This window comes from Dunckerocampus dactyliophorus, chromosome 9, assembly GCF_027744805.1.
Source record: "Dunckerocampus dactyliophorus isolate RoL2022-P2 chromosome 9, RoL_Ddac_1.1, whole genome shotgun sequence".
Taxonomy (NCBI): domain Eukaryota; kingdom Metazoa; phylum Chordata; class Actinopteri; order Syngnathiformes; family Syngnathidae; genus Dunckerocampus; species Dunckerocampus dactyliophorus.
The window spans coordinates 24176981-24204184 of record NC_072827.1 but is presented as its reverse complement, the minus strand read 5'-3'; the positions used below and the strand labels follow the sequence as shown (position 1 = coordinate 24204184).

The following is a 27204-nucleotide window of genomic DNA, read 5'->3' as shown; positions in this document are numbered from 1 at the left end:
TGAGCCGATACTAAATGCCCCCGAAACCTAATAACTGGTTGGGCCCCCCTTAGCAGCAACAACTGCAATCAAGCGTTGTGATAACTTACAATCGGTCTCTTGCAGAGCTGTGAGGAATTTTGGCCCTCTCATCTTTGCAGAATTGTTGTAATTCAGCCACATTGGAGGGTTTTCCAGCATGAAGCCCCTTTTTAAGGTCATGCCACAGCATCTCAATAGGATTCAGGTCAGGACTTGGACTAGGCCACTCCAAAGCCTTCATTTTGTTTTACTTCTTCAATCAGTTTTTCACACATGGCCTTGTAGGTTTGGATTTTTTTTCTCCCTTAAATGTTCCATTTAAAAACTGCATTATGTGTTCAGTTGTGTTGTTGTTGACTAATATTTAAATTGGTTTGATGATCTGAAACATTTAAGTGTGACAAACATGCAAAACAAAAACTAAAAGAAAGAAATCAGGAAGGGGGGCAAACACTTTATATATACCGTCGTGTATATGTGTAACCCGCCCTGTTTCGCACCGCCAGCACGGGGCTCAAACACAGAACCTTCGCAATGGGAGGCGAGAGCTCTGACCACACGGCCAAAAGCCCAGACTGTGGACTGCGTGTTCAGCGCAGCTCTTAAAGCAGAGGGGGTGAGGTTTACCAACGTACACTCGCACAGCCTCACTGGCTGGCATCCGTTACATATATACTATATATAAATATATAGTATATATATAACGGAAATTTCCTTTAATGGCCCTTTTTTTGACGCACAATTAACATGCGCACAACCTACAGTATTTCGATGCACTATCAACGTGCGCACGACCTGTTTGACCCTCGGCCTACACCATAGTTTGAGGAAACACAGTGTTGGATGTGAAGCCACAAGCGGGAACAAATATATAAAAAATTTATTACTTTATTACAATGAATCCATCATGAATTACAAATCATCATCCCATCATTCAACACTCCCTTCTCTTTTTCTGTCGTTCTTCACCTGAAAAGAAAAAAAAAACATCAACAACATCTACCATATCCAAAATGTTGGCCTACAATTCCATATTGTCAATTGCTTTACAGAAATCTTCTGTGTGTAGCTTACTGAATACGACATCTTATCTCTAATTCATTAATCATTCATTAATTCATTGCATAGCAGAACTACCTGTTTTACTGTGCATATGACAAGAAAAACTCTTGAATCTTAATAGTAAAAGTTCATTTCTCCATTTCAATGATCTGTTTCAGGGTTCTTATCCACAATTGTAAATTAGGTACTAATGTCTCTTTCCAGGTCTTTGTTATCTGTTTTATTGCTGTAATTCTTACTATATTAAATAAGTGTATATGTGCTACATTCAATTTGTGTTTTATGCCAAAGCCCAGCATATAATTCCCTGGTAAATATTCAAGAGTGCTTTCAGAATCTTTTTCACTTTTTCCCAAAAAGGTGCCAGCACCGGGCACGTAAACAGCGCGTGTGTAGGATTTGCAATAGGTTCGCCACATCCCCGCCAGCAGCCAGTCGCTGCTGAGGGGTGGTACCTCCAACTCTGGGCCGGGCTAATAAAATACCTCATAGTCACTTTCCAAGCAAATTCTCTCCGGTACTTAGACTGAGTCATCTTAAAGTTTTCTTTTATACATTCTTCGCATTCACCTTGTGCTATTTTAATTTCCAATGCTTCTTCCCACTTACTTTTGATATGATTATCTAATATAAGATAATCTTGCATTATTTTGTAGATTTCTACAATTTTACCTCTGGAATTATTTAGTAAATAATTTATTAAACTATTTTCAGATTTATTCTTAATATTTATTACATAACTTCTCACCTGCAGATATTTGAAAACAAATATTGAGCAGAAATGGAGAAAGAAAAGGGTATTTTGATAGGTAGGGTACTTTTTAGCTACAAAGCCCTGGCAGATGGCTCTCGCTCTCTCACAAGACCAAAGTTACAGTATTTGTATCTCCCGTCACTGTGAGTCGAGTTGTCACGTACTACGTCGGCTGCCAGAGAGAAGGAGGAAGGCACCGGAGCACTGCTGGCCTTTTTTTGTCCTTTATACAGCGGCACCTTGGCATGCGAGTGTCCCAACTAATGAGTGTTTCTTAGATGCGAGCCGATAGGCATAGCCGAGGACAGCTATTTGGGGGCTTGTGTCAATGTGACCATGACTGAAGACGAGAATGGATCTAAATAGCATTAGCAGCGCTAGCATTAGCAGTGCGCTAGCTAGTCACCGGGTAAGATTTGCAACGCATCAGCAAAACATACGTACATTATAGCGATCTAATTTATTTGATTTATTATGTACAGTGTTCCCTTGTTTATCGCGGGGATAGGTTCCCAGAATAGCCTGCAATAAGTGAAATCCGCTCAACATACACTTTATACACTTTTCTCAGACAGGACATAACATTTTTTCACATTTCTCGTCGAAATTTAATGATCGACCTATGAGGTTGGACACAAGAAATTATTAAGTGACCCACGCGTATTTCACTCAAGGTGACCATGCCGTTTCATTCTGGCGCAAAGTGTTTTTGTATCCTTGTTAAAACATATTGTTGCTGTCGTCCTATTTCCCTCGTCGTCCTCCTCAAACCAAAGATTTATTTATTCCGTAATGGCGCCCTACAGCCACGTAACTTCTACCTTCCTTCAGCGTGTCCAACTTTTTGTGCGATGGTAGGCTTCCTCTGCCTTTTGGGTGCAAAATGTTTCGTCGACATTGTGGGTTTTGTCAGGGAGAAAAAGTGCAAAAACTGTTTGCTAGCAATCACACAACAGGAAACAGGCACGAAGGGGATTGATTGACAGTGGTCTACAGCCAATCAGGGCGCAGGAGAGAATGAGCGGGTTCTCCCTTAGCCAATAAAGATGCAGAGCACAATGTGTGGGTTCTCCCTTAGCCAATTAGGCTGCAAAACACAATGCGCGCTCATATGCTGTGAAAAACCCCCACTAAAACGACCTCTACTAAAAAAAACCTGCGAATGAGCGAGGGCGCAAAAGGTGAATTGTGATGAAGCGAGGGAACACTGTATTGTGTAAAGCTACAACAGGAACAACATCAAATTAAAAGCACTAAATAAATACAGACACACCATCCACCAGTACGAGCCTTGAGTTTGTTTTTCATAGAGGTGTACTGCACAAATATTTGTTTTTCATAGAGGTGTACTGCACAAATATTTGTTTTTCAGAGAGGTGTACTGCACAAATATTTGTTTTTCATAGAGGTGTACTGCACAAATATTTGTTTTTCAGAGAGGTGTACTGCACATGAGCACTCAGTAAGGTTGTCAAATCTTACCTTGATGCATTCCCACATAGTATCAGCATTTGGGGCCAAATATGAAGTGAAAGAAAAATGGTAAGAATACATTATAGTAGTGTTAGCAGTGTATAGTAGTGTGCAGATAGACACTGTATCGAATTGTATGGAATCGTTCTGTTTTTAAAATATATCGTTTTTGGTATCTAGATGCGTATCGCATTCTTTACCACAAAGAGATTTACATTCGTATTTATTATAGATACAATCTTCTTTCCGTGATTAATTGTGATTAATTCTGAGTCAACTGTGGACAAACTGCAATTAATCGTGATTAAATGTTTTAATTGATTGACTGTCCTACTGTACCAAAGGGTAAAACAAGACAGTAACCGAGACGGTGTATGAGATCTGAGGCAAAATTTTCTCGAAAATATCGCAAACTGAATCATATGAAAACAGGGGCGGTCGAAAACTGAGGTCTGGCTGTGTAAGGTCACAGTCAGCAACAACGGTGTCACAGTTCAGGTGTGGTGGCAAGAAAATGGTTCATTCCAAAAACGAAAACAATCATGCGTCGTGGTAACCCACAAATCACAAATATCACAAATACAAAAGTCTGTGAATGTCCAAAACACACACACACACACACAAAAAGAGGCAGACACATGACAGCTAGGCAAAGACTTAACAGAGAACAGAGAACTAAATCGACAGCGACTGGTTAGACAAGAAGGTACACCTAGACAAGACGTGAGTGGAAGAAGAGAGCTGATTGGGGGAGACGCAACGACCAGGGCAAGACACAGGTGTACTGATGACGGGACCAAGTGTAGAACATGTCACAATGAGTCACGTGGAAGACAAACGCAGCAGCAACCAGAACAAAACAGAGCGGGTGGACTCTGGTGATTTTCCCTCTGAGTACTGTGTTTTTTATGACCTTTCACACTCTTCTGTTTATATGTGTTAAAGGTCACCATACCGAGTAGTGCCTATGACCGGAGGACAGCTTGCTGGTGAGTTTCCGTTTCCGACATGCACATTATTGATGTGTCGTTCACAGTGTTGGGAGTAACGGTGTTAAAAATAACGGCGTTACTAACACAGAGAATCTAATTTAGTTACCATTCCAAACGTTACAACACTGTTAGTTATTGACAGTGAAATATAGGCCGTCATGAAAGCCACAGTTTTAACTATTGTGATGTCGTCTGATTATATCTGGCAACCCTTTGCTTAACTTGTCCATGGTGTACAAAGTCAAACTTGGCAGCAATGATCTACCGTATACAATAATAACAATAATGACTTTGCTGTAAAAAGTGTGTATTGGTGGCTTTGGGACCTTCCAAAACCTTTTTTCAAATCAAATTTGCCAAATGTTTACATTTTAAATTGCGGAATGTTGTATGCTGCCTCTACATGCATTTGAGTGTTTGTTTTTGTTTTTAACAAAACTCTTCACCGACCTGACCTTGGCTCAAAAGCGCAATGTAGACACGTACAAAGTACAAGCTATCATCAGGTGACAATATCGCTTCCCTTTATTCTTTCTTTTACAATTTCTCGTAGCTGATTATTGTTCAGCAGTGTTGAACTTTGCTCTGTGAACACTTGCCCGTTAGCCAATGGGAGGCCTTTTTTAGTGGGTTTGCCCTGTTCCCATTCCCATGGGGCTTCTCCAACTGTCATACGGTCCATATTTGTTTGGAATCAGAGGGGACCAGCATCTTTCACGCAAAACTTGTGACGTCTATTGCTTTGCCTGTTTATCTTCAAAAAGTGTCTTTATTCGTCGCAGTCTAAGTCATAGTGAGTGTGATTTACCATGTTTACCAGTACTGTTGATGTACCGCACCATTGAAATGTAATATGTCGCTGACCTTGACTCTTCTGATCTTTCTTGCCTCAGACAAAGAAGAACTGTTCCAGAATGTACTCACACAAGTTGCTGAGCAGTTTTCCCGGTAAGCAGATGTGTCTCTGCATTATTGACTAAATGAACTTTGCATATCATGGTTCTTTGCCCATTGATTGCAGCAAGACAAAACGTTATCTTTTAAAAAGGAAAAAGAAACTTAATTTGTAGCTAGTATTGTAAATAAGTACTGGTTACTCTTTTTTTGGTCATTTTTATTTAATCCAGTCAAACATACTGATTGCAGGGCTTTCAAGATCAATGAGCTGAAGACTGAAGTCACTAACCGTCTTGCCATGCTGGAGAAGCGGGTCGAGTGTAAGTCTCTCTTTCTTATACAGTGGTACTTTGGTTTTTGTTATGAATTCGTTCCAAAAGGTGCAACGAAAACCTGAGACATCAATGTGGGCCGTGCATTCAAATGTCCATCTTTACAGTATATTACAAACACAACACACACACATGTGCGCAGTCATTGCTCCTCTACAGTTACATTCAGATGTACACGTGTGTGTGTGTGTGTGTGTGTGTGTTATCCCATAATAACTTGGACCCTTTAAGGTGCTTTAAGGTAAAATGTCGGTGCATATACCACAGACCAGTACAGAACACAATGACATTTGTCATGTTTTTTTCTGAATACTACTAATTCATGTCAATCATGCGTGATGTTACATCAGGGGTGGGCAAACTGCGGCCCGTGGGCCACATCCTTGCGAGCATTTGGAAATAAGCTTTAAGTTACGTGTCATGTTTAGCGCTTAGCTGCTGATTTATGTGACACATTAACTTGCTGTGGATGGGTTGTGTTCAATTCGTTGCACCGTGAGCAAGTATGTTGTTGTGCTTGGTACCACCTACAGTATATATAGACGGCCCCTCTGCCAAATTTTTAACCCAATGTTGCCCGTGAGTCAAAGTTTGGCCACCCCTGTGTTACATTGTTCATGGTAAATGTATTCCTTATTGGAAAAGAACTTAAAGGAAAACTGCACTTTTTAAAAATTTTGTCCATCCACAATCCTTAGGTGAGACATGAACACACATCTCCCTTTTGTGCGTTCTAAAGATATAAAAACAGCTAAAAAGAGGCAGCTATGAATGCACGTAATGGGATGCAACTATTCCGCCGATAAAGCCTTTTGAAATTGTAGGCGCTAACGCCGAAGAACTACTTCACTGGTGTAGTGACACCTCGCCACAACACACGACTAGCGGCTAGCTTCACCACGTACTCGCTCCCAGCGCCTCGCACACCTCAGGCTACTACCGAAAGGTAACGCTGCACATTGGAGCTGCCGCCACTGCTGCTGTGTTTTTGTTTTCGAGTTTGGAAAAGTTAATGCTAGGTGTAGCGTTCGTTTCTATGTTGCTATGTGTAATCAATGCGGCCAGGAAGGAAGTCCCGGTAATGCTTTAAATTACCAAAGTACGGTACGTATTACACGGTATCATGAATGTGCCTGTTACCGCATGGTCAAGCCACGTATATAAAACGTTGGAGGTATTTTAATAGCGGAACAGGTGTGTCCTGTTACGTGCATTAATTAGCTGCTTCTTGTTAGCTGTTTTCATATCTTTAGAATGCATAGAAAAGATGTGTGTTCATGTCTCATAAGGATCATGGATGATGAGCAAAATGTAATTGTAAAAAAGAAGTGCAGTTTTCCTGTGAAAGGTGCTGCCTTGGTGAGGTACTGTACTGCATGGGGGAGCACTGACTTTCGACTGTGCAGGCAAGCTTTCAAGCATTAGAAATCCGCCCTCTTCCTGCTCTGACGTACAAGCCACGCTCCACGTAACACACAAGCGCCGTCGTGATGTTTGTTGTCAGCTAACAGCGATGTTAGCCATCATTGAATGTCTAGCACACAATGACTCCAAATTGTCACTTTCTTCTCTGAGACTGCTTTCGTGTATGTGCACGCGCTGCGGACATGCATGCGTATATCAGACAGCGGTGATTGACAGTCATCTTATTCAGCCCACACTACAATTTTTACAAAGTTTTTTGGGTTGGAAGAGTATCATTTGGAGCCAAAGAGGGACAGCACCATTAATGACTTCAAGTCAAGCCCAAAGCTGTAAACAGTAGGACACATTTTAGAGCATTTAAGTGTTGGTGACTCCATCCATCCATTTTCTATACCGCGTGTCCACGTTAGTGTCACGGGTAAGCTGGAGCCAAATGCAGCTGACTTTGACTGTTGACAAGTCCAGAGTGTCCTTTTGTCCAATCACAGGGGACGTATAACCAATCAACCATTCACACTCACATTCACACCAATGGACAATTTAGAATCTCCAATAAACCATGCATGCATGTTTTTGTAATGTGGGAGGAAGTCGGAGTACCCGGAGAAATCCCACACACGCACGGGGAGAACATACCAACTCCACAGAGATGCCCGCAGATTCGAACTCAGGCTCCTGACTGTGGTCAGCATGCCAACCACGACGCCACGGTGCGGCCTCAATAAAACCAGTTATTACTATTAATTATTATTCACTATTACAAAAGTAGCATTATGTAAGTACTTTATTGCAGTGCTGCCTGTAAATAAATTTTATGATGTGGTGTACTAGATAAGATGCAACTACATAGATTATGTGGTCCACTAACCTATTAGAACTTTTTGAACTTTGGCCCCGATTAATATATAGTAGTAATGTCCAATATCGGCCCATATCTGTATGAATGTTATATATTGGGTTATAGCGGTATGTGTTTTTCTGGTGATAATGATATTGGCGTGCGAGTGGTGTGCTCTACAGAGCAGCATGCTTGCTAGCTCAGGTTTTATTTCCAAGTTTCTGACTTTTGGATTTTAAAAATATGCAATTTGCAATGACTGTAAAACGCTACGGCGCCACCTAAATAGTGGCACTGCTTACTATGAAAGAGGCACCGCTGCATGTGCTTCCCAGCGACTGCAAAGCAACGGCACATCACGGCAAACAGGAAACACAATACCAAAATAAGAGCACAAAACAGGAAACAACATGGAAAACAACTAAAACCAAAACTAAAGTACAAAACGGTGTTTATTTGTGAAACACATCCAGTAAAAGATGCACAATGTGTTCATGACACAACATTAGTTGGAGGGAGGAGCTGCTGCCAATAGCGGTATGGGTTCATATTGATATCAGTCACAAAGTGCTGGACAATATCGGATATCGGTAAGAAAGCCAATATTGAGCATCTCTATAGTAAAGGGAGTCTTACTTAGCCTTACACGTCACAAAATGGTCTTCAGTACAGACCTTCGCTCTGTGCTGCAGTCACTTGCATCAAGGTAAAGGTACATCATGATGATTTAAAGTGCTATGAGCTTCCAGTTATTCAACACTCTACAGTGCAGTTTTTAGAGAGTTTCCTTCAACCTTTCCCTGGATCACAACAAGAACCACATTCATTTGGTGTGAATATCCGAAGAACGACAGTATAAGGCGGTATAAGGAACTCGAGTGAGGATCTACTTTTTGTCAGCTATCTGCTGGCTAAAACTTTTCGTAATTTTTGTAATCGCTCATCACACAATGTTTCATGATTTACTCATCCAGACTCAAATGGCTGTAGTTTTCAGCTCTGATGCAGAGCCATTGCCTAGGAACCTGGTCACTATGGCAACAGTGTGGCACCCACACACAAATCTATTCTGTCATCACTTTGGTCGCTATGGTCACCTTTGCGAATTCAAGCTTGAAGTGCTGTTAGAGCGGATGTCGACTCTGCCATGTGAGATTGAGAAGTAGACATATGTTTCATTTGGGTATTGCAGGTTTGCATATTTCCCTCCTATAACCTATCAAACGTTTTCAGTGGTGAAATGTTACAATATTTGGAATCATTTAATGTGTGTGTGTGTGTGTGTGTGTGTGTGTGTGTGTACACACAGGTGTGAAAAAGTGTTTGCCCCCTTCCTGATTTAAAATTTTTTTTTTTGCACATTTGTCACAATTAAATATTTCAAATCACTAAAAAATGAAATATTTAGTCAATGACAACACAAAATGCAGTTTTTAAATCAAACTTTTTATTATTAAGGGAGAAAAAAATCCAAACCTACATGGTCCTGTGATTGCCCCACCCCCAATAAGTAATTGAGATCTATCAGTCTGGAAAAGGTTATCAAGGCATTTCTAAAGCTTTGGGACTCCAGCCAACCACAGTGAGCGCTATTATCTACAAATGTCAAACATGGAACAGTGGTGAACCTTCCCAGGAGTGGCTGATTACCCAAAATTACCCCAAGAGCGCATCGATGACTCATCCAAAAGGTCACAAAAGACCCCACGACAACATCCTAACAACTGCAGGCCTCACTTGCCTCAGTTAAGGTCAGTGTTCATGACTTCATCATGAGAAAGACGTTGGGCAAAAACAGCCTGCATGGCAGAGTTCCAAGACCAAAACCACTGCTGAACAAAAATAATATTCAGGCTCGTCTCAATTTTGCCAATCTCCAAGACCTTTGGGGAAAATACTCTGTGGTCTGATGAGACAAAGGTTGAACTTTATGTTAGGTATTACATCTAGCGTAAAAGTATCGCCGCATTTCAGAAAAAGAGCATACCACCAGTAAAATATGGTGGTGGTAGTGTGATGGTCTGGGGCTGTTTTGCTGCTTCGGGACCTGGAAAACTTGCTGTGATAAATGGAACCATGAAGGAGAATCCTTCCGGCCATCTGTTGGTGACCTCAAGCTGAAACCAACTTGAGTTCTGCAGCAGGACAATGATCCAAAACACACCAGCAAGTCCACCTCTGAATGGCTGAAGAAAAACAAAATGAAGACTTTGGAGTGGCCTAGTCAAAGTCCTGACCTGAATCCTATTGAGATGCTATGGCATGACCTTAAAAAGGGGCTTCATGCTGGAAAACCCTCCAATGTGGCTGAATTACAACAATTCTGCAAAGATGAGTGGGCCAAAATTCCTCCACAGCGCTGTAAGAGACTCATTGCAAGTTATCACAAACGCTTGATTGCAGTTGTTGCTGCTAAGGGGGGCCCCACCAGTTATTAGCTTTTAGTTATTAACGGCAATCACTTTTTCACACAGGACCATGTAGGTTTGGATTTTTTCTGCCTTCCATCCATCCATTTTCTATACCGCTTCTTCCTCATTAGGGTCGCGGGGGCATGCTGGAGCCTATCCCAGCTGACTTTGGGCGACAGGCGGGGTACACCCTGGACTGGTCGCCAGCCAATCGCAGGGCACATATAGACAAACACCCATTCACACTCACATTCATACCTATGGACAATTTAGAGTCGCCAGTTAACCTCACCTGCCTGTTTTTGAGAATGTGGGAGGAAGCCGGAGTGCCTGGAGAAAACCCACGCGCACACGGGGAGAACATGCAAACTCCACACAGAAATGCCCAGGGGAGAATCAAACCCATGTCTTCCCGATCTCCAGGCTGTTCCTCTATTGGCCAACGTGCTAACCACTAGACCACCGTGCGGCCTTATTAATAAAAAAAAGTTTCATTCAAAAACTGCATTTTGTGTTCAGTTGTGTTGTCTTTGACAAATTTTGTTTGATGTGAAACATTTAAGTGTGACAAACATGCAAAAAAAAAAAGAAATCAGGAAGGGGGCAAACACCACATCACACCACTGTATATCACGGGTAACTAGGGATGAAATGGTACATGTATTCGCAATCAGATTTTTTGGTTTGGTACAGAGCCTCCCACACAGTACACAGTCCTGGACATAAAATAACACCCCTATAATAGCCTTTACAGTCGTACTACTGCCCAATATAGGAGACATAAAAGAAAATAAGCCATTTTAAGACATAAATAAGACCGTTTCGGTGCTAGAGGAGCTGCGTGAGGGACGGACAGGAAGTGACGTTGGGGGTTCAGAGCGGAGTTTCACCTTGTACTGGGTTATGGCTACAACAGTAGCCCTTGTTGTTGTTAGGGATTTTTATTATGGATTATTGCACCTGTTGTGAGAATTCAAACCTGCCATAAAAGCCTGTTGATCTGGCGATCAAGTCTGTTGCTTGTATCTCACCCAACATTACAGTAACATGACTGACACCTAGTGACCAGTGTAGAGCACCACATATCACCTCTATGGAGTCTTCTGAATTTGAATTCATTTAGCCATTTTTACGCTTTAAAATGCTTAATTTACAAAAAAAATAATAATTTAAGTATGCATATTTATTTACTAATAGGCCATAGTCAACCACCAAACAGTGACAATTAACATATTTTGAAAAATTGTGATGCAGTGAAGCCGTGAAATTAGAAGTGCGATGTGGCGATGTAATTTTTTTGAATGTCCCAGTTTTTGTATAATTTGTTTGTCAAAAATGTTTGCTTAAATCTCGGTTTTGTACAATATTGCATTTAACAAACTAATCCGTTTGCCCTGTTCTGTGTTGTTTGGCTAAATCAAGTGCCCAAACAAAGCACCCTAAATGGTGCTGACTCACTGTCCGTGCATTTTTTTCCGAGTGCAACTGCTAAATAACCTACCATGGGCCCAAAGAAAGTTGCAGGTGCCACAAATTTTGACAAAGGTGAGAAACAATATTGAATTCCATCTCATGGATGTATGGGAAGCCCGTATCAACAATGCGGGTGTCTCAACAATATTGTGTGTCTGAAACTGATTAATTGGATTTACAGTATTTCCTCTCCTATCCTGTTTCCTATTCCTATCTGTTTTTGGACGTTTTGGAACAAATGACGAACATTCAGGTTATGCTGTAACAATAAGGTGATGAATTCGTCAACCAACTTTTCATGCTGCTCAGTGACCTGCTGTGTTTGTCTCCAGTGGAAGGAATGAAGGTGGTGGAGATAGAGAAATGTCGCAATGACATCAAGAAGCTCCGTGAGGAGATGGCATCCAGAAACAACAGGTAATAGCAAAATATTTGTCACTCTGTTCTGGCAAAACATCACTCATGTCCGTTAGCAAGCTCAGGCTGTCTTCATACAGTTCAAACAAACCATGTTGCGTTTGGAGTGCTACTGCAGTCCGTCCTTCAAACCCTGCTGTGCACCAAACAAGTGGACCGTAACTGCTTGGAGAGGTGGAAGCTCTGGTGCGCTTGGGTTCACTGAAGCTGCATTCGCAAACACAGAAACATTTTTAAAAAAAGAGTGTGCGGTTTGCTTCGTGTTCACGCTGGTAGGCGGCAAGCAAGCTATGTAAGGACTTGTTGGGACAGCTTTCATGACTTATTATGTGGCATAGCTGAAATATTCCAAACCAATATGCCATCTTCTGGTTTGAATAAGTAGATTATTTTTTTATAGTCTGCTACAGTATATTTACCATGTTGGATTTCATGAAAAGCTTTTGAAATGTATTTTTCAAGAATGAGAGCAGGGCAGAAAAGAGAGAAAGCACTTCAAACATTTCTGCATTCTTTTTGCTGTAATTTTAACACTGGTCCATGTCTTTTGGTCTGTGTAGCATTCACATTTGAGCTCAAGTGAACCAAACTGCACCGGAGTTCACTTGCAAGGGTGCCGAGATCCATCTCTCAAGCGTCCCGGGTCCGCTTGTTTGTGTCATGTTCCGCTATGTGCAGTCAGTCTTTTAATTAAGAGGGAAAAAAGGGAGGCTCACAAAGAGCAGAAGTCCACACAAACGTGTGAGTCACAAAGTAGAAAATGTAAAAATGCATGGCTAGAGAGCCCAGCTAATTGCGCACCAGAATACAACAAGCAAGCAGGTAGGAAAAGTGCATGTGAATGCAGCAATCCCACACAACAGCTCAACAATAATGAGGCGGCTCCCAGAGTCCCAACTAAACTACATGGCAGCCTGATTAACAATTACCAACAGGCTTTTGCCAGCCTTTATCAGCAGAAGCAAAGTGGCTGCACATGATCCCAAAACAGAAAACCAAAATAAGAGCACCAAACAGGAAACGATGTAAAAACAAAGGAAAACCAACGCTGAAGTCCAACCTGTCTGCACACCAAGGTTCGGATGATCGCGTTCCCGCTTGACCAAACGAATCATACTAACGGAGCAAATGTACCAGAGGGTTTTAACAGAATCAAACATGCACCCTAAAGCTCAAATGTGAACGTTGCACAGGCCAAATGGCCCAGTATATGTCTGTCTAAGTTAAAAAATGACAGTAAAAAGCAATTATAAAAATGTAATAACAAATGCGTCTGGAACGTATTTCCGTGCAGCACAAACGGCGATGTTTAAAATATATTTTACAAGCTGCAGGGAGAGCGGCTTGATCATTTTCAAAGAGCTGTGACTAACCTGCGTTACGTGCTTTGTCGGGTTTCGCCACCGTGGGAACTGATAGATACACCGGGGCACATGGCACAAGTGAAAGTGGGAGTCTTCTGCTTTTTGTCAACAGCGGGTAATCCTGAAGACTAATTTGCTGCGATGACAAAGAGCACTTAGCGGTTAGCCTCAGGGCCTTCTGTTTACCAAGATGTTCAATCACATGATCTCCATCTGTGTTTACATCCCTTAAGACCTGATACAGACACAGCATGTGATGCAGTGTGCTTGGTGCTCCCACTGCGTTCTCTGCACTGTAGCCAGCTCGTCCATTTTATTTGCCAAAGACCTCATGTTTCCCATAATGAAAGACGGAATGGAAGTCTTGCATTGTTTCCTCCTTGCTCGCACCTTTTTTATCGGTTGTCTCCTCCACAGCTCACCACCGGTAAATGTGGGAGGAAACCACCGGTAAAGCTCTCGATGCAGAAAGACACCCTTCAAAGAGTGGCCAAATGTTTTTATAAGTCAGAGAAAAACCTTGAAAATGCCATTAAAACGTTTCCATGGTGAGGGGGAAAAAAATCCACAATTAAATGGTGCTGTAACAAACAGACTGCAGTTCTCATGGCACCATGTTAGTAGTAGTAGCAGTTTTGTAGTACACATTTAAAAGGTGTGGGGGGGTTTCCCCCCCTCATCAACCGCTTAAAACCCGAGTGTGTAAATAGTTGTTGGCTGCATGTACAGGTATATGGTCTACATAGATGATCATAGTGTAGCAAAGGAGAGACTGATGCTTACTGCAGATGTGAAAATGTAGACATCTATTCTACTGAGTAAATGCTGTTTGTTGCATTCGTGTTTTTTATTGGATGAAATGATTCATGACATATGCTGGTCTCCGACTGCTTGCTTGCTTTCAACGTTTGCCCCATTTAAGGCCTTGTGGTTTGAACCGTCTTCTGTTTTCCAAAAATTGGTTCGAAGCTGACATTCTTCTAGTTACGTGGACATTCATTGATGTTGAGCAATAACCATCGCAGCACAAACACAACCCAGCAGCTCCCACCACCGGGGTCCTACGGTGTTAAAAGGTTAACGTGGTATACTGTATATTATATGACACTAAGAAATGCTACAAAATGTTGCATTAACTTTCGGAAGTCAGAGGACCTAGTGTACTATGGAACATGTTGCTTTTCAATCATTCAATTGGCATATGTTACCAGTATTACTAATATCTACTGTATTTGTGTCTTCTCTGACCTGGATTTGTATATGCTGATTCTGCAGTAACTTCTTGGAAGACATTAAGAAGCTAACCCCTCGCAGGGACGTGCCCTCCTATCCCAAGGTGAGCTCCTGCCTGCTCTGTTCATTCATTTTTTTCTGTTTGTCAGTGAAGTCAAGTTGAAAGCATTTTTACTTAAAGTGATAAGAGCAAGCTCATAGCAAAAACATCATGGCCAACTGTAGCACAGCTGATAAAGCAAGGTGCCGACTTAAAAGACATGTCCATAAAGTAGTAATAAACTAACATTGCTTGCACGTTTACTTGTGACTTCCGCCAAGCCATAAGGAGAATGGGTGCTAATAAAGTTTTTAACCTATGGCAGTCCTCATTACCTCCATAATCTAACAAATAAAACACAATGAGTGCATTTTGTTCTTTGCTGTGGTTGAATCTAGGTTAATGCTGCCATAGTTTTGTTTTGAAGCTCGCGTTGCACTAAAAAGGAAGTCACTGCATGTTTAAACACTGTGTAACTAGACGGTAGTTACTGTATGTTGGTGTTTCACGCTGCTGAGTGATAATGATGAAGTTAATACTGCAACACCTGTCGACATCAACTTGACCCCTTTTGGGCTCAAATGTTATGTTGACGAAAGCGGTCGACCATGTATTCCGGCGCCAATTTCATTCATTTCATAACACTATGGACCCGGACTTGATGAGGTAGGTGTTGATATAAGCTGCGGGTTCCACTGTATCACATTTGTCAGCAGATTTTGGCATGACTTTGAAAGATGGAATTGGCAAAAATAACTCGTAACAAGGAGTCTTATAATAACCATTCTTTTAACCATTCTTTTGAGCCATTTTTCAGAAAGATACAGTCGAATAAATTGCAAGAATTGACATTTTGCACTGTTTGATTGGATGTTCTAAGTAGAGCTTCAAAAGGCAAAAAAGAAATGGGGGTGAGACAAAAAATGTTGAGTAAGCAATTTATTGCAAACAACCATTAAACTGAAATAGACTGTCAAAAATTGAAGACCATAGGTGAAAACAGAAACCACAGAACATGAACGTGAAGTTATTCCTTTGGAAAAAGTCCTTTGTCAGGCGGGCATTGTGAACTGCAGCGTTGTCCTGTTGAAAAAGCCAGTCATTACCACACAGACGAGGGTCTTCAGTCATGAGGGATCCCCCCTGCAACATCTCCACATAGCCAATTGCTGTTTGACGCCCCTGCACAACCTGAAGCTCCATTGTTCCATTGAAGGAAAAAGCACCCCAGATGACATGTCATGCCAGCAACGTTGGAAGCAAACAGGACCGTCAAAGTTTCTATTTATTCTGATCAGAGAATAAAACTTTCTTCCACCTTTTCGGTGCTCCTGTGCAAATTCTGAATGGGCAATTTTGTGGTGTTGGAGACCAGGCCTTTGAAAACATGTTTTTGTTCTTAAAACTCTTCTCTCCGTCATAAACTGCCGTCATAAACTGCAGTAAACTGCTTACAAATTTTATATTTTTTTTGTCTCACTCCCATTTCTTCTTTTTGCGTTTTGAAGCTCTACTTAGAACCTCCTTAGAGCCCAAGAGTGCAAAATGTAAATTCTTGCAATTTTTCAACTGTTCTTAAAATTTGGATCAGGAGTATTTTAACAGACAGAACATGAAAAAAAATCCAGAAATAAAAAATCCATTCTAAGTCCGACCGGTTATGTGCTCTTAAAGCACAGAAATAAGTCCAGGCACCGGTCAACTGGCCAGTAACATCTCTGCAGTGAGACGTGGTGCTGTGGGGATGATTTTCAGCGGCAGGGACTGGGGTTCATCGCACAGCAGGACAACGACCCTAAGCACACAACTGAGATATCAGTGGCTTCAGGACAATTACACGAACGTCCTTGAGTGGCCCAGCCAGAGCCAGGACTTGAATATGATAGAACATCTCTGGAGATATGTGAAAACAGCTGTGCATAGATGCTTCCCCCACAACACCAAAAAAAAACATTTATGAAAATAACCGGAGAAGAGAACTGAAAATGATCAATCTCGTCATGCTAGCGTTCATCTGATACTGATATTACCCTTGATATCGACTATTGGTATTTCCATCAATCCGCCCACCCCAGTACCAAAATAATGGTATTTTGATGACAGCCAAGCGTGGTTGTGGTAGTGTCATGGTCTCGGACTGCATGAGCGCTGCCGGCACTGGGCAGCTGCAGTCTCATTGAGGGGAACATGAATTCCACTACTGCGATATTCTGGAGCAGATAATGACCTCAAACACACATCCAAGACAGGTGTCTTGGCGAAGAGGCTGGGACTGAAGGTGATGGAGTGGCCAAGTACAGTATGTCCCAGCCCTGAACCCAATTCAGCACCTCAACATTTAACAATGGCTAACATCCACCAGAGATGTCATGGAGGAGTAGAAGAGGATTCAAGTGACAACCTGTGCAGCTTTGGTGATTTCCATGGCCAAGAGAGTTAAGGCAGTGCTAGAATAGTGCTCACACTAAATACTGAGTGTAAATGTGTTGACTGTGAGGTGTGCTCATTTGTGTCGCCAGCTATTTACACAATAATGGCTGTGTGTTGATTCATTTTCAGAGGACAATAAATCTACAGTTTTCCAAGTGTTACGTCGGGTTGTCCCTTCAGAAGATACATTATAAAATAGCTAGCGAAATTTGAGGGGTGTGTTTACATTCACTTGTGAGAAACTGTAAGACTAAATAAGAATTCAAAACCTTTCCGGTGGATCAATGCAGTCTCGCATGTCACTCTTACATGACTGACATTAAATCATTCAGTGTTTTGTAGAGCTGTGCCCCCAAGCCAGGCAGAGGTGATCAGGGTTAACTGGGAGCTCTGTTGTCTGCAGTATATGCTGTCACAGCAGACCATAGATGCCCTCAAAAAACCCGCCTTTGACGTCTGGCTCTGGGAGGCCAATGAGGTAAGATGTCCTAACTCCGCCTCACCCACATCTCCCATTTCTTCCCTTCCTGTGTCCCCCTCCTTTCTGCTCCTGTGTGTGTGTGTGTGTGTGTGTGTGTAGTATCATTTGTCTAAGGAGACAGTAGAAGCTCTTAGATTGCCTACATTCGATGCTTGGCAGTGGGAGCCTAATGAGGTGAGACTGTTTTATTGAACATTTGATCAAATAAGAGTACTAATAATCCATCTACAAGTGCCATGCTGTGAAAACTGATTGTTCCATGCTGTTTAATTTAAATAAATTATCAATGTTTCGTCACATACTGTATGCTTAAGCTTTTAAAATGGCCAGACAGCAGTACCGGGGGCAAACGGGGTGCATGTGTTGCTATGGTAACTGTTACGCCCCTCTTGCATCAATATACACATGCTACACATCCATGTAACAAGGAGAACGGCAGCTAAAAGATCAGCCACATCAATTTTAGGAAAACGGAAGACAATTCAAACCATAAGCACTTAAATGGACAAATGTGGAAAACAAGCAAGCAGTCTGAGACCAGCATGTCATCAATATCATAAAAGAAAACGCTAATGTGACAAACCTGGACTTGCTTGAAAGCTAACATTTACCTTCCAGTGTTGCAGGTGTTATTCCTCTGCTGCGAAAACTTAATGAAAGCATCTTCATTTACTTTTATCCAATAGCAAAGATATGTACATTTTCACATCTGCAGTAACCGTTAAAGTCTCCCCTTTACTTTTATACCAAGATCATCCATGCAGACCTTGTAGATCAGGGGTGTCCAAAGTGCAACCCGGTACCATTTCATTTTTTTTGTATTGATCCGTGACACATTATAAAACTATCAAATATACAGTATATAACTTTTTAGCATATCGACATGAGTTGGTTTTAGCCTGTTTACAAAATAAAGCTCAAAACGGCCACCGATTCCTTTAGACTTTTTAGTATGCAGCCCTCAGTGGAAAACGGCTTGGATACCCCTCTTATGGCCAGGATGTAAGAGGTTAGTCTCGAGACCAGGGGTCACCAACGTTTTTCCTTGTGAGAGCTACTTTTACAAAATGAAAATGGCCAAGAGCTACTCATTTTTGGAACATTTATTTTCAGAGCTTATTTTAAACCCAAACAAAGCGAATATGCTTGTTTTACCAGAACATGAACAAAATGCTGGTGTCCACAACTCACATTTTGTATTTCAGAATGCATTTCTTTCTACTGTTCTTTCATTATTAACTGAAAACCTGAATGAAAAGCAGGCTTGCGGGCACCTCATGGGGTTGTGGGGGGCTACCTGGTGCCCGCGGGCACCACGTTGGTGACCCCTGATCTAGACCATGACTCAGAGTCACTGACTACTGTCAAAAGTAGACATTTTTATGGGCGTGTCAATTACTCGAGTTTCACTATTTGCGAGTTGCAACCCCCACAAATAGCGGTGATCTATCGTACTTCAATCTACAGTATTTTACACAATATCACAATTTAATTGTGACGTCCCAGACCATTTGCCTGAAGAGTTCTCTAAGTGGATCTCTTGGAATTTGAGTTGAATACCCTTGCTCTAGATCCAAAAGACAGACAGGAAGTACAGTGAGGATCATGTAGGAAGTTAAGCGAGACCACGTGTGAAACGGTGGTAAAAGGCGTGAATGAGGGCAGAGATGTAAGGGGTTAAAGTTGGCCATTTGTGGCCCGCCGAGTCACATTTTGCATCCCGCGACCTGACTTTGAAGATTACTGTAATGCGGCCTGCGAGGTCGGGGAGAACCCAATGTTACTCGTTTGATGCACACTAACTAAGAGTGAGCGAGTCACGTAAAAATTTTGTAAAAAAATTCCACCCATTTTCTATACCGCTTGCCTTCATTAGGGTCACAGGTAAGCTGGAGCCTATCCCAGCTGAATGCAGCAAAATATAAACTATGAAATCATTTCTGTGAGTCACCCTATCACTGTATCAAGATACTATTGTTATCGTGAGGTACCCTGAGATTCCCAGCCCTACTCCCAATTCTTGATGCGGCCCAGCCTCACTCAGACTCTACCTCCAGCAGCCCCCAGGTAAATTGAGTTTGAGACCCCTGTTGCAGTGAGTGAAGAGACGTAATGTCTTACTGATTTATAGTTCAAAGAATAATGAAGGATAATGTGCGTATCAAAGCTGACACCCAGACTCTTAACCTAAATATGCATGTATTCATTGTCATCTGCTTAAAACTCTTGGGAGTCAATGGGACTTGGGCAGTGGCGCGGTCACGCGGGCACTCCCCTCCAACTCAAGTAAAACCAGATTTATGATCAATAATTGTCGCCATGATTTGGATACACTTTTAGTGCAGGACGAAAGGAGAGGGATCCACTTGCAAACAAAAGTATCTGCAGGCAATGAAACATGACTCTGCCGAACTATTGGTGGAAAGAAAGAGCTCCACATCGAAGTTTTACAGGTCATTTAACTGCAGAGGAACAGGGGAAGGGTAAGTAAACACTGCCACCATGTGGCCAACTGACGTGGAAAAGCACGTCCTGGCTTTGAAAGTCCTTCAGGCCTACAGACTCATCCCTTGGCTCCCCTTGATGTTCATGATGTTTACATTTGTTGTGTAGTTGGTTGTTAGTGCTGAGTGAATTGTAACTGCCTGAGGCCTTGTCTGGCTGAGGCTGAATTTAGGTTTTTGGGTGACTTCAGGTCCAATGTGTGAACAGACTGTAAAAATGGAAAAAATAACTGTACATGTGCGATTGTACTACAAAAAGCAAATCAACCAAAGCAATAAACAGTTTTTAATGTGAAATATAAAAGTAAACACAAAAGTACGTAAACAAAAGCAGAAATTCCTACCCTTGACCTCCAAAGGTTTTAATTATGAGAAGTGATCTTTAACAAAACAGGTAGCCAGACAGCTCGGCTGATAAGTGGTTTGCACTGTTGCCTCCCGACAAGAAGGTTCTGGGTTTAAATTAAATATTTTCTGCTCCGGCCGATGTTTTTATGGCTTCTCTCCAGGAACTCCGGCTTCCTCCCATAGCCCAATGTTTGGGTCATTGAAGTCTCTCATTGGGAACGGGTTCTCTGTTTCCATATGTCAGTCCTGCGATTGTGCGAGGGTATACTCTGCCCCTGTCACGGGATAGGCTGCAGCTCGCCGTCACCCTGCAAAGGAGCGGTACAGAAAATGGATGGATGAATATGTGGACAGTTGTACTGTAAAGTGTACAGAATACATCATATGACGGGCTTATGATTTCACTCTTGCAGATGCTGAGCTGTCTGGAACATATGTACCATGACCTGGGTTTGGTCAAAGACTTCAACATAAACCCCATTACACTGAAGAGATGGCTGGTGAGACACCTGCAAACACTACCAATAAACCAATTGAACTACCATCTTCCAAAAATGAGCAATTGTTGTAAATGTAGACTGCTGTTTCCTTTCATGAATGGAAGAAGGTACTCAGCATTTCACGTTCTTTCATGATACAAATACTGCTAGACATGTAGTGTGTCATCCTCTAGTTGCTAATTGACCACTTGAACGCATGAGCCATTCCTGCCCCTTTGAACCAAACCCCAAACCTATTTGTGTTTCTTTCTAGCTTTGTATTCATGACAACTACAGGAATAACCCCTTCCACAACTTTCGCCATTGCTTCTGTGTCACCCAGATGATGTACAGTATGATCTGCCTCTGCAGCCTACAGGTGACACATTTCATCCTGTTAGCAGAGATTTCATGTTCATATTTAAGACTTTAGTGTTCCTTAATTTCTCGGCAAAAAACATTCCACAGTTACCAATGTTAGATGATACGGCTCTTAATTTGGAAGATACTGGCTGAGGTTAGCTCTGTGCTCTGTACTCTGTAAGTGATGAAGCCTCAGATTGTCTAGCTGCAACTTTATTGGTATGGTTGCATTACTCATGGCACCCACACTGTTGTTGTCTTGCAAACAGAGCAAGTGAAAAATCCCAAAAGCACCCTGTGCACTTGATGCTGAACACGTAGTTGGTAGATGGACTGGAAATTCATTTAATTACTAAAGTGAATTCAAACTAAAAGACTGATTATTGAATTCAGATTATCTGGATGCCCATCATGATAGATGTTTGCTCTTTGTGGAAAGCTTTGGACTGGAAATGAAAAAGATGACATACAGTGGTGTGAAATCGTGTTTGCCCCCTTCCTGATTTCTTATTTGCCTGTTTGTCACTTAAATGTTTCAGATCATCAAAGAAAATTTAAATATTAGTCTATGACAACACAACTGAACACAAAATGCAGTTTTTAAATGAAACTTTTTAAAACCCACATGGCCCTGTGTGAAAAAGTGATATACTGTATATATATAAAAAGTGATATAATATATAACTTAACTGAGATTAATTGAGATCTATCAGTCTGCATGTCAGAGTTACCAGATGGAAGAAAAAACACTGCTGAACAAAAAGAACATTAAGGCTTATTTTAATTTTGCCAGAAAACATTGATGATCCCCAAGACCTTTGGGAAAATACTCTGTGGTCTGATGATGATGAAAGTGGAACTTTTTGGAAGGTGTGTGTCCCATTACATTTGGCGTAAAAGTAACACCACATTTCAGAAAAAGAACATCATACCAACAGTAAAATATGGTGGTGGTAGTGTGATGGTCTGTGGCTGTTTTGCTGCTTCTGACCTGGAAGACTTGCTGTGATAAATGGAACCATGAAAACCCCCCAATGTGGCTGAATTACAACAAGTCTGCAAAGATGAGAGGGCCAAAATTCCTCACAGCGCTGTAAGAGACTCATTGCAAGTTATCACAACGATTGATTGCAGTTGTTGCTGCTACGGGTGGCCCAACCAGTTATTAGGTTTAGGGGGCAACCACTTTTTCACACAGAGCCATGCAGGTTTGGAGTTTTCTTCTATATGTCCTGATGCCTTTTGGTTTTGGTGTGAGATGAAAAGATGTACGGTATTTGTTGGTACAAGCACATATTTGTTTTTGTTCAGGAGAAATTCACTCAGGTGGACATTTTGATCCTCATGACGGCTGCCGTGTGTCATGATCTCGACCACCCTGGATTCAACAACACGTAAGGCACAGAAATACAGCGTATACTTTATATCAATAAATATGTCTCAACTTCTTTTTCCTTTTGGCTTTATTCACAGTTACACAGAGATGTGTGTGTACTGTAGAAATTGTATAGCTTGGCGTCTGAATGTGGTGTGTCAATGGTACTACCTGGTCACAGCTCATTTGTATTGCCCCGTGGCATATGTTTTTAAAAATAACGTTAAACATGACATGCATCATAACATGACGAAACATGATTGGGGTCAGAATTACAAGAAATTACAAGAAAAACTTTTTTTTTTTTGGCCTTTGATTTGGGTATTCAAGAATAATTTAAATGAAGTTAACCAAATACAGCAGTCCCTCACCCCCTCACTCATGTGTTAATTCCCCAAAGGTAGAATGTAACATAACTGTTACGATTTTGGTGCAGCTGTGCCACAAGTTATTGTCTCCCTGGGGAAACTAGTTGTAGTGCACAAATTACATTTTTTTGTCTGGCTTATAGAAATGAAATGTTTCCACGTACCCCCTGCAATTTTCTTACGTACCACTAGGGGTACATGTACCCCTGGTTGGGAATCACTGGTGTAGGACAAGCAAATGAGGTCAATGTTGAGGAGAGGGAGGGGGAATCGCACCCAAGTCCAGCATGGTACGAATGGTAGCGTGTGCGTAGGCCCTAAAGCCTGTCCTACAAATGATTTGACCTTCCTTATGTCATTTCTCCTTTTATATAACCGGATCATGGTGTCCACTCTGTTTTTGTTCAGTCCTCCGTTTTGTTTTTCTCCTGTGTTTTAGGTACCAAATCAATGCCAGAACAGAGTTAGCCGTTCGTTATAATGACATCTCTCCTCTGGAGAATCACCACTGTGCTGTGGCTTTCCAGATCTTCTCTCAACCTGACAGCAACATTTTCTCGAATTTTGATCCAGAAGCCTTCAAGCAGATTCGACAGGTCAGCTATACAGTCTACTCTGCCTTGTTACTTTTTGTTCTCATGCTATAATAACATCTTGTCTGCCAAAGTGATGTACGGGTAGCACGCGCTTTACAGTAAGCAGGTTCTTAAGTCTGCCATGTGTATGGAGGCAACTCGTCTATGTCCAACAAATCAGTGTTCTCCTTATTACTAAAAAGTGCCCATTGAAGCAGACATCAACAGACATGGTCGACCGCTTATGTCAATATAAAATTTGAGACCCACGGGCGTGATTTCTATGAAAAATGGGTCCGTTTATGTCACCGTGTGGTATTCATTTTATCATTATAGCTGAACGAGAAATGATAACAGCAATATAACTATCTAGGGACATAGCATTGTAAACGCACACACGATGACATCCTGTTCAGTGCAAGCTACTGTTTTACTAGAAATCACTATAGCTTCTTAGAATATGGGAAGTAGGAACAGTGTGTCCAACATGATATTGTAATATTAATATTTGTGTGTGTCAGGGAACTATTACATTGATCCTGGCCACAGATATGGCACGGCACGGTGAGATTCTGGAGTCCTTCAAGCAAAAAGTGGACAGCTTTGACTACACCGATGAGGAGCATGTCACCTGTGTAAGACCGGAAATACTTCTTTTAAGAATGAATAATAAATCAGCAGCACACGATGTGTATTTGTCAGTGAAGATGATGCTTATTGGCAAATGGCACAGTCGCTCGCAGGACGACCTTTGACCTTTGACACTGTGAACTGTGCAGCTGAAGATGGTGCTAATAAAGTGCTGTGACATTTCCAATGAAGTGCGGCCCATGGAGGTGGCTGAGCCCTGGGTTGACTGTCTGCTTGAGGAGTACTTCATGCAGGTGAGGGCAGACTGAGCTGATACGGTCTTTCTGTATTTACAGCTGTCGGAAAAACTAACATACAGATACCATTGCATGCATACGTGTATTTATATATTGGGGTGGAACAGTGCATGTGTTCTTTATCAGATTTACACAATGAGTTCGGGACAGGAAGTGTGCCTTGCGTCTACTCGGTAAACAAATACGGTCCAACCCAGCCTTTGGCCAGCGGGCGTCAAGGCAAGTGGTAATACCGAAGAGAAGCCAGAGCTGGGAAAACCCTCTTCCCTTGTTAGTCTGCTGTTTGGGAACACGTGGCCTTGTCTGTGAAATACATAAACGGACAAGACAAGTGGATAAAACAAAAGCAGTGTGCCGCCATTGTTCAGTATTATATTTAAAAGTTTTTTGTTTTGCACTGTGAGTACGTACCGATACACCCCTACTAATTAGTAATTGCATCATCGGGACCTGTCTGTGATACTCTTGTTTTAATGTATCTTTTCGTTCATGACAATGTTGTTCATCTGCACCTGCACTGCTCAGAGTGACAGGGAGAAGACTGAAGGGCTTCCTGTGGCTCCGTTCATGGATCGAGAAAAGGTTACCAAACCGACAGCTCAGATCGGCTTCATCAAATTCGTCCTCATTCCCATGTTTGAGACCGTAATGAAGGTGATACGTCACGCAGTCGTTCTCATTTTTCTCAGGTTACAAATCTCAGCTGAAAAAGACACACTGTGTTCACACTTGTAGTTCAGCACTGTACAAGCGTCCGCAGTTATTCAGCAATTTGCATGGCTGGTTATTAGTTTTATTATTGAACAATAACAGTGCTCTTGGTCAATCCAAAATGTTAATAAACCTCAAACTTGAATATTTAAGGAAGTGAAAGTGAGGTTTTGGCTTTTGTTGGGAGTATCTCTGTGTGCACAATTATTAGGCAACTCAAAGAAAAAACAAATACTCCCATCTCACTACTTTATTTTCATTTTTCACAAACTTTACAAACAAATATTTCTGACATTTCCAAACAAAGTAGTTGGAGAGATGCTAGTCTGATTCCTGGCTAATGCCCTCGAGCAAGGCACAAACACTCCCTGAGCTCAGGAACACAGTCACTATTTACGTTTTAGACACTGTGGTGAAAATAGGTAATTGATCCCCTGCTGGATTTGTACGTTTACCCCCTCACAAATGTATGAACAGTCCAGAATTTTTAAGATAGGTTTACTGTAACGAGAGACTTAATGTTAAAAATCCAGGAAAAAAAGTTTAAAATCCACAAAAAACATTAAATCAAGTTTATAAATTTGTATTTGAGTGAAATAAGGACTTGATCGCCTTCCAACCAGCAAGCATTCTCACCCGACAGAGCGGGTATGAAAAAAAAAGTACCTCAAATGTCAACCCATCATGTGGATAAAAGATATCCGTCACAGAAACTGTCTTCCGTTCAAACCTCTCCACCGTGGGCCAGGACCAAAGAGCTGTCAAAGGACCTCAGGGACACGATTGTAGACCTGCACATGACTGGAAGACGACCTGCAAGAAGCTAGGTGAGAAAGAGACCGCTATTGGTGCAGTCATTTGGAAATAGAAGAAATACAAGAAGACCACCCTCACTCTCGAGCTCCGTGCAAGAGTTCGCCTGGTGGGGGAAGCATGATGGTGAGAGCTGGGAGGAACTGATTAACAATGTCAAGGGAGTTGGGAGCACAGTCACCAAGGGAAGCAGTAGTAATACACTTTGCTGTAATGATCCTGCAGTGCCCACCAGGTCCCCGTGCTCAAAAAGACACAGGTGCAGGCCAATAAACACCTGAATGACTCAGGCAGGGCTGGGAGACCAAAAGTGAGCTCTTTGGCATCAAGTGGACTGAACTTGTTTGGAGGCAGAGAAACGGTGAATGTGAGCCCCGGTGCCTTGGAGCGGTTTCTCTGACCAAAAGCCCTCCTGAGATGAGTGCAGCCCTGGTGACCGGCTACAAGAAACCTCTGACCTCTGTACTTGCCAACAAGGGTTCCTCCACTAAGCACTTAGCCACCCTTTGCTCCGTAATTATTATTATTATATTATTAAATCTTATTTCACTCAATTGCTCATTGATTTATAGCCTTGATTTTATGTTATTTCTGGATTCTTCGAGCTCCGGCTTCTGTCACCACTAAACCACACGAGGTTAACTTCCAATCAGTCTCCGTGACCAAGATGCTGACAATATCAGCACTATCTGTCACTAGTATCACTGCCCCACAGGATGGGATGTGACAAATGTCGCAATTGACAGTACTTTTACCTTTAGCAAGTGGACCGATACTTGACGTTGATCACACTCACACTTGCATTTGTATGCTGCAGTTGTTCCCCCAGATAGAAGAGGCAATGGTTCAGCCCCTCAGAGAGTCGAGGGATCGATATGAAGAGCTCAAACAGATCGACGATGCCATGAACGAGGTTGGAGGCTTTTGTGACAAGTGTGGATAAGATGAAGTTATCGTGCAGACTCGTAACAGAGACGCGCTCCTTCCAGGTGCAGAAAAAGAAAAATGAAAACCTGACGATGGGAGGAAAGAAGAAGTAAAAGCTGTGCGATGGTAGGTCACGGCAGCGGTGGGCGATACTGCGGAGTTTGGAATCGATTCGCTACCAAGTAAAATACGAGTCTGATTCAGTTTTCGA

The 27204-nt window shown here is 41.9% G+C and overlaps 1 protein-coding gene across 6 annotated transcripts in view; it reads left to right on the top strand.

The window, feature by feature from the left end:
- Nucleotides 1-27204, top strand: part of pde9aa (phosphodiesterase 9aa) — a 42267-nt gene that overhangs the window by 7422 nt on the left and 7641 nt on the right. The window contains exons 4-19 of one of the 6 annotated variants that reach the window (XM_054786504.1): nucleotides 4256-4299; nucleotides 5196-5250; nucleotides 5449-5519; nucleotides 12011-12095; nucleotides 14735-14795; nucleotides 17566-17640; nucleotides 17743-17817; nucleotides 20909-20995; nucleotides 21249-21353; nucleotides 22649-22731; nucleotides 23520-23676; nucleotides 24177-24290; nucleotides 24435-24539; nucleotides 25068-25196; nucleotides 26884-26979; nucleotides 27056-27119. In XM_054786504.1, the coding sequence (XP_054642479.1) occupies nucleotides 4256-4299; nucleotides 5196-5250; nucleotides 5449-5519; nucleotides 12011-12095; nucleotides 14735-14795; nucleotides 17566-17640; nucleotides 17743-17817; nucleotides 20909-20995; nucleotides 21249-21353; nucleotides 22649-22731; nucleotides 23520-23676; nucleotides 24177-24290; nucleotides 24435-24539; nucleotides 25068-25196; nucleotides 26884-26979; nucleotides 27056-27106 (1393 nt within the window). In that variant the 3' untranslated portion in view covers nucleotides 27107-27119. Of the gene's footprint in view, nucleotides 1-4255; nucleotides 4300-4938; nucleotides 5096-5195; nucleotides 5251-5448; nucleotides 5520-12010; nucleotides 12096-14734; nucleotides 14796-17565; nucleotides 17641-17742; nucleotides 17818-20908; nucleotides 20996-21248; nucleotides 21354-22648; nucleotides 22732-23519; nucleotides 23677-24176; nucleotides 24291-24388; nucleotides 24540-25067; nucleotides 25197-26883; nucleotides 26980-27055; nucleotides 27120-27204 lie in introns of those variants that run through there. The other 5 variants (XM_054786507.1, XM_054786505.1, XM_054786506.1 and 2 more) reach the window with 5 other exon arrangements.